This window comes from Halyomorpha halys, unplaced genomic scaffold, assembly GCF_000696795.3.
Source record: "Halyomorpha halys isolate HHAL.00 unplaced genomic scaffold, Hhal_1.1 Scaffold359.1, whole genome shotgun sequence".
Lineage (NCBI taxonomy): Eukaryota > Metazoa > Arthropoda > Insecta > Hemiptera > Pentatomidae > Halyomorpha > Halyomorpha halys.
In genome coordinates this window covers 272053-279910 of record NW_027104882.1, presented here as the reverse complement: position 1 = coordinate 279910, position 7858 = coordinate 272053, and the positions used below count along the sequence as shown (strand labels likewise).

At 31.8% G+C, this 7858-nt stretch overlaps 1 protein-coding gene across 1 annotated transcript; it reads right to left on the bottom strand.

Moving 5' to 3' along the window:
* Positions 1–387: 387 nt before the first annotated feature.
* LOC106681678 (arylsulfatase B) lies at positions 388–6415 on the bottom strand. The gene is made up of 8 exons (XM_067045641.1): positions 6285–6415; positions 4826–4982; positions 4273–4343; positions 4037–4192; positions 3380–3614; positions 2486–2646; positions 2232–2367; positions 388–602 (listed from the first exon to the last, which is right to left on the bottom strand). Exons 1-8 carry the CDS (start codon positions 6384–6386, stop codon positions 403–405), a joined length of 1218 nt encoding a protein of 405 aa, XP_066901742.1. The 5' UTR covers positions 6387–6415; the 3' UTR covers positions 388–402.
* Positions 6416–7858: the final 1443 nt, after the last annotated feature.

Sequence of the window (7858 nt, the reverse complement as noted above, 5' to 3'; positions counted from 1 at the left end):
TTCTACCATAACTTTTCTTGGAAATTTATTTTCAAAATAGGGTAACGAATTATGTTCGGGGCTGACCTACTTGCAAGCTTACATGGTAAATATTTCCCACTCACTAACAATTAGTATGATATTGAATCCGTTGTTAAAAACAAAAAAATTCTACAATCCAGTTTTTCATTACAAATTCACTATGCCATCTATTTGAAGTCTATTTAACCGTTTTATTTAAATGATTTAAGAAAGGCCATAAATAATCTACAACAAACGAATGCCTTGAATTTCTTCAACAAATAAACTTGATATTTTATCATCACCTGAATACTACTACTTATTTTTTGAAAATTTGTTTTCAAGCTTTGGCAATTTTAATTGTTAACCTTTACTCATTTTACAAAACAGTTATCATCTAAATTAATTTCTCAAATATTTGAATATATTTAATCTTAAGAACTTACGTTTTACTAATTTCCAGTTATTTTTAATCACAGCTTCGGTATTCGTTTCTTCATCGATGTTGATGATTATAGTATCCCTTGCGCCTTGAGTTGACGACCTTAGCGAATCCCATTGGTTTATTCCATCTTTACTCTCAAGTTCATCTGAATTTCCACCTACAAAACATATTAAGTAACTCGATTAATAATTTATGAAATGAGGAGTTAATGTAGGCATTTCCGCCGTAGAATGGTCGAGCAGTCTCCTGTGAATAAGAATTCTCCTTAATTATTTATTATGTATTTATAATTTCCCTCAAACATTCGAGCACCTATTTCTAATTTTAAGTATTGCTAAGCATTGAGGGTATTAATAGGAATAGGGAATATATTTTTATTATAATATATAATTATTAGAAAGTAAAAGTATTATTATTATAAAGTATTTAATAACAGCAGTTCAATTAAATATAAAGATTTTAATAACTGAGAAAGTCAAAGCAACTGGAATACTTGCAGTTACAGAATGTGACTGCAGTCTAGTTAATTTGTTAAAAATGAGTATAAGATGTACATAATTTTTATAACGGGAAAGATATTGATTCTAAGGCATACTGTGTACAACTGCTATCTACAGATTACTATATAGAACTTGTCTACTTGAGTGTTCTTTATAATAACTACTGATCTACACTCTAGTGGTTCTCAACCTTTTGGCAGAAGTAGGTACATAATAATGGTGGCACTCCTACATTATCGTTCGATACAAATAACGTGAAGAGAACAAAGTATGTTTTGTAATATAGAAATTATTTGTACCGAATTGGAATTATTTGAAAGTTTGTTGATTCTTAAATTACTTTGGGGAACCCCTGAAAGTGGCTCGTGAAAGCTCAATGTTCCGCGCAATCCAAAATCACGATTATTATCTCTAACATAACATTTTTATTTATTATATGAAGGCTGAAATATGTTAGAACTAGAGGAGAGGCATTTCAGTAGGTGAGGTGTCGATTGCGGAAGACTGGAAGTAATGTCGTCCTAAAACGGTTCATTGTAAAAGAGAATTCGTGAGAACTTGGGTCATGTCTTGTCCAGAAATTTTGAATCGTGTGTTCTCATGTTAGGGTTACGTTTTTATTTCTGTTTGTTTTTTAGGTCATCATTTAAACAATTTATTTAAACATCTATATTATTAAACAAAATTATTTACTACTATATAGTAAATCTGAAATATTCGGGTGCCGAATTACCTTGTAGTCAGTTCCGATTGGGCAAGTTGTGGTTAAAAAAATCGTCACAAAATTCCATAAGAGAAATGGAGAAGAGTGGTTTGGGACGCCAAACAAATTTTGGAAATTAGTACAATAAATATGGAGTTTTTGGAGAGCAGGAACTATAAGTGATTTGCACAAATTAATGAATACCACGTCAAGACCTAAGACGAAGTCCTCAAGAAAAATTTATAAAAGAAGTTCTTCGAAGATGTGAAAAAGAAAATGTTCTGAAAATTCAGAATAGACAATTATATGATGGAAGGCGGGTATGATAATTTGTTTATAGCAGAAGCCTTGTATGGTTTGTATTATACCGTTATAAATTTTACAATATATTCGTAGGAAGCCTGGCATTGTGGTACATGTGGGCATATATTCATCCGCTTGCTTTAGCTTGGAGACGCCTGGTTTTAATGATTGACGAAGCTTTGTTAAATCTGTATGAGAAGCGTCTATTGCTAACTTATTTGTAAAAAAAAAAAATAAATAATTTAAAAAATAAATGAAACTGATATGGCGTTTTCCCTACCTGCAGCCGCGTAGAGTGTGGGCAGCCAGTCAGATATGTGAAAGTACTGGTCCGAGACGTGCGACAAGTTCTGAAAAAGTGGACTCCACACTGCAGCTACAGTTCTCACTCCTCCGTCGTGCATAGAATCTTTTTCCTGTGTTCAATATTTAAGATCATCAATTTAGATTTAATTTTTTAAAAAATAGCAAAACATATATTTAAATAACAGTAACTACGGTCCCTTATTCCTAATGAATCATAAAACACCTTACACCTCTCAAAGGCCAGTTGGAACCATGGTTGGTAAAAATAGACGAGTTGGTTGGTGCACCGTTGTCCGCGATGAAGACGAGTATGGTGTTGTTGAGGAGTCCTCTCTCGTTCATGGCTTTCACCACTTCCCCCACGGACCAGTCCAACCGTTCGACCATTGCTGGAACAGTACCGCAATTCTAATCAATCCAAGTCTTATTCGACTCCAATCAACAGGTTTGTCATCAGAAATATGAATAGGTTATTCTACAGCATAACATTAAACAGATATAAGAGATAACGTTTAAGAAATTTATCAAAAAAAAAAATTAAAAAACAAGTTATTGTGTTCAAGAAGCTTTTGTTGCTTCTTTTCTATTATTTGATTTTCAAGTTTCATAATATTTTTTTACCGTAAAGGTGGGTAACATCGAACTAGAACACAAAACATAAAGGCGCGTGCTACTACTTACCATTGCTCGAGATAACTATACAGTTCTCTGGCGAGCTTACAGCCCAAGCTGCTCTACGGCAACCGTTTTTTTTTTTTTTTAGTTTATTCTTGTAATAGCCATGAGCTATATTGTAACATTAATAATTACATTATTGAAGGACACTTAATGAAGGTTTTCAGCCCATGGAAGGGAACTCAGCACATTCTTGATCCCAACAAGATTAAACTTGTTAAAAGAAGTAAATGTCTGCTTACACTCTCTAACAACACTGGTAAGTCTAGGGGCTTAAGAGCTTACTGAATATTTTCACGTTTTCGGTACTTTTCATATTTCTTGTGGAGGATACTTAACTTACTCTCTCTTACTCTGTAAAGAGAGTGTCTAATATATAACTTGATTGTACATTATACGAAAAATTGATTATACGTCAACAATTGATTATACGAAATTAAATATTACCCCTAAGATACCCCCTGCCAGTAATATTCTGGACACCATTCGGAGCCTCCCTTTCTATGTCCATGAACGTAGTGTGTACCGCAGCATGGCTCAGGATCAGCAGAAGACCATCGGGTTCCTGATGCTCCTTGATGACATCCACAGCTTCCTTCGTCAGAACATCGGTGAGATAATGGCCGTAGCACTCCCTCCAAGCTCCTTCCTCGTTGCGTCTCACATCTCTACCGGCAGTTACCTGTGTCAACAGAAGAGGACAGAATGGGGAAATTAGAGTCGTACATAGTGATACAAAAATCAATTAGAACCGTTTACATTTTTCTCTTGGAAACGAGTTCTATACCATAGAACCTACCATGGTAGATCATCACCTACCAAACCCACGAAACCAAGAATCAAATTACAATTTAATACCACATTGCATTTATATATAATTTTTCTAAATAAAATATGAAATCAGAAACTAGTTACATTATTGCAGAAAATTAAAAATCTATTGTAATTTATCAAAAATCCCTGGGATATTATATCTTTGAGATTTTTGAAATTTAGGACTAAAAAAATAACATCTTCATAAAAAAAATTGTAGTGAAGTGATATTATATTAATTTCTTATCTATCCATAATATCGAAAGTATTGTTTCAGAATAGAGTACTTACATTTGTGAAGTGCGTGCCATCCCAGTACCCCAAGAACCCGTTGAGGTATCCGAAAAATGAGTCAAACCCTCTTCTCGTTGGTAGATGTTCTTGAGTTGCATATCCTAGGTGCCATTTTCCGATTAGATGCGTCTTATACCCGAGCTTGGAAAAATACTACCCACAATAACAAATATTAGCTATTGTATATTGAAAGTATATTGGGTTTATATTATTTAGTTTATATTTATAGATACCTGAGGCATGATCATTACATCAGTTGGCAACCCATCATTGACTCCTGAGCCGCAAGGAGTTCCTTGCATACCTACAAAAAAGATTTAATTTATATTAAAAATTATTAAATATTGTTCCTAGATTGTTTTTTTCGTGTTTTCATTTCTTTCGACTACAATTGACTGAGTTGATACAGTCTAATGGATCTGATCCAGATACACACAATGATGTTGTTGATATTGGTCTGGACAGAAACCCATGTCTTTACTCAATATCTTCTTCAGACGGGGTGGGGAAAAATACAATGTAACAACTGATACCCGGTATGACTGAACTGTTATATCAGACGATATTAGCTAATGTGAAATCTATTGCTAGGATTACTGTTTAGTTACTCAACAGAAGGACAATCCAAACTGTTCATAAACTCTATTCATTCATTTTTTATTCATTGTTCAAAGCTCCTTAATTAAAAATCGAACCAGGATTGATTTGATTTTATTAAAATAAACAATAAAATAAATAAGTAAATTAAAGAAAACAAATAGTAAATTCACATTATTCCTAAATTACCATGTCTTAAAGGATAGTCCCCTGTGAGTAGAGCTGCTCTTGAGGGACTGCAAACGGGCTGCGCGTAGTGTCTGGTCAGGATGACTCCATGGTAAGCCATGGCGTCGATGTTTGGGGTATTCACATCACCGCTGTGGAAACCAACGTCGTTCCAGCCCTGTCAATATAAATATCTCAATACATATTTTAATAAATATGATATAATAGTAATAATATCTATATTAAATGAGTTTTCTCACCGAAACATTTTTGAATTTCCCTGCCTTAAAATCAACTGTTCAGTTTTTATTGTGCATGCCAAGGTATTGAAATGCCTAATGCACTTCTCTACTGAATTTTGGGCAAAATATTTATTTGATATGATAAGTTCATAATGTCTAAATTAAACAGAATTTATCTTTTATTTGATTCAATTTCAGTATTCAATCCAAACAGAGTTGCATCTTGCACGCATCAGTGCCTTATTACTATTTTAAAAAGGTACTAAATGATTTTTACAAGAAATAAACAACTTTCAAGCAACTGAAGATGTGCCTACATAGTTGCTGGAGTATTAGTATAAATCAGATGTTGGTAACCTTTTATCATTTTGAACCAAAATATGAATTTCAGAATGAAGTTTCAGGTCAATAGGAACTGTATTCATATAAGCATTAAAAGCGAAAAATTACAGGAATATCTATATATGTTTGACCATTATATATGCTATATATTAGATATGATCTCAAAGTTCAGGAAAACTATTATATTTGTTTATGTAATATATGTTTATAATTTATTTGCTTGATATTTACTTAGTACTCAATTTGATTACTGTTTCCAGAACGCTTGATTGGTCACTTTAGGTTTTAAATAGTGACCCTTACGTCATTGTCAAGAACAGCAGTTCTATGGTCCGACAGCCTGGGGTGACCCTTAGCATTGGGGTTATTTTGATTCACCAAATGACCATATCTGCCTGTATTTTTTATTGACTCCACATAATTATTCATTATATTACGTTTAACATTAGCTATATATGTGTGTGTGCTTAGTTATAGTTATTACCTATTTAGATATTATTAGGTCATTATTTTTATCGTATTCTTGTATCATTTTGATTTATTCTCATTATTATATAAATTCACTAATCGTAAATCTGCAGCATTGCTATTTACTTCAAAGTCCTTTCAGTTCTTTCTATTATTATTATTTTTTTCTATAGATTGTAGTAGCCAAGCAACGCCCTAATATTCAAAATTTTAATTAATAAATTTCACTAATATCTATCATTTTTATGATTATGATAGATGCCGTACCATATTTGATATAATTTTCTAAATGAATAAAATAAAATAAGAATAAAATTTAAATTACTGATTTGAGAATGTTCTTGTTTTGAAAAACTAAAACTATAGATTTACTATGTGGAATTTAAAAAAAAACATTGGCCATAAATCAGTTAATTCTAAAAACATACCAAGTCATCTGCAACTATCATCACTATATTTGGTCTTTCACAAACTCCGAAGTCCAAAACAACTATAGAAAGTAAAATGATAAATCCACTGACAACCTTCATCTTGAGTAACTGCTTGAGAAATAACTTAGTTGTCAATATCCTTGCTTCTTCCTCAGAGGTTTTAATATTAATTTCTTAATCCCTTAATTACTGAATAAACGTGGGATCCGTTACTGCCATTGTATCAATTATTTAGTTAATTAAATAAAATTAAGTTATTCTTATCAACAATTTTAATCTATGTTATGTATGTATATTTAAAATTCTTATTACATATTTCTCACATATTGGTCATATTTTCAATTTCCATATTTAAATCATGTCATCTATATAATGATAGTTCTTAATAATAAATTCTCATACTTCTACATTATTTAAATTATTTTGTTTCACTATAGGTGCATTTATTTACCTCTGTAGTACAAACCAATGCTCTATATAGAACATTACTTTTTTGGACCATATTAACATGCCCAATATGTTGTTGTCCAATGTCCAATTTTATTTCTATTGTTCAATTTAAGTTAAAAATTATCATTTTTTTGATTATTACCATTTTATTATTATATATTTCCCCTGATTTTTTTAATATTTATATAGCTAACCTATTTAATATATATATATATATATATATGGGCATCGTTGGAAAACATGGCTTATTGTTAAATTGTTATTGCAATACTGGCAGTTCGGAGGCGTTTCAAATAAGATAGGAGTGGGTGAGCCTCGTGTGACCTATTCTCTGCCTAGTCAGTACAACTTCCTCTCTGGCTGGAGGTACCCCCAGGGCCTGACATCCTTTTTAATTTACTGATTGGGCTTTCGTTCCACAAAGATTGGCATTTATCTTTGATTTCTTTTAGAAGAGGCCTTAATTTAAGTTTTCGGAGACATCTCTTCGCTAATGGTTCCTGAGATATAGTTTTTCATTAATCACATTTTTTCCCTAGAAGTCAATATTTTGCGAATTTATTTTGTCAAATATACAAAAACTCTACTACTCCTACTAAGATATATTTAATTAACTACTAAATATTACATACAACTAGCTTTAATTTGATTGCTAATAGACGTCTAATGATTCCTGAGTTGTAGTTTTCCCAAAATAAATTCACTAACTATATTAATTTTCATTATAAAATGTTGCTTTTTAAAAAACTATTAAACGTGAACAGTTCTATTAGGTCTCGTATTTCCAAAAATTTACTCTATTTTCCATGAAGTTCTATTCGGTTTTCTCGTCTTGTTGGTAGTTTTAAAAATATGGAACTCCGAATGAAGTTTTTTTTTTTTAACGATTTGAAACAGCCACTATTTTTTATTTCCCTTTACTATATTTGGTAGACTCATCAATTTTGACTTGTAACCATACAAATATTTCATTAAAGTAATCAAAAATTGGGGTGATATAACTGACTTTTTTCCACCGCTATCTTGCACTATATAGTTTCTCCCTACTATTCGTCTTGGTTATGTACCAATCCGTTTTCTTCTTCCCTTTAACATGTTATTGGTTATTTTCATCCCGTCAC

Coding starts and splice junctions, on each gene's coding strand:
- LOC106681678 (XM_067045641.1), bottom strand. CDS start 6,386: ATGAAGGTTGTCAGTGGATTTATCATTTTACTTTCTATAGTTGTTTTG. Junction 4,193..4,272: donor ATGTAATGATCATGCCTCAG/GTATCTATAAAT, acceptor TATTGTGGGTAG/TATTTTTCCAAGCTCGGGTA. Junction 603..2,231: donor CACACTCTACGCGGCTGCAG/GTAGGGAAAACG, acceptor TATGTTTTGTAG/GTGGAAATTCAGATGAACTT.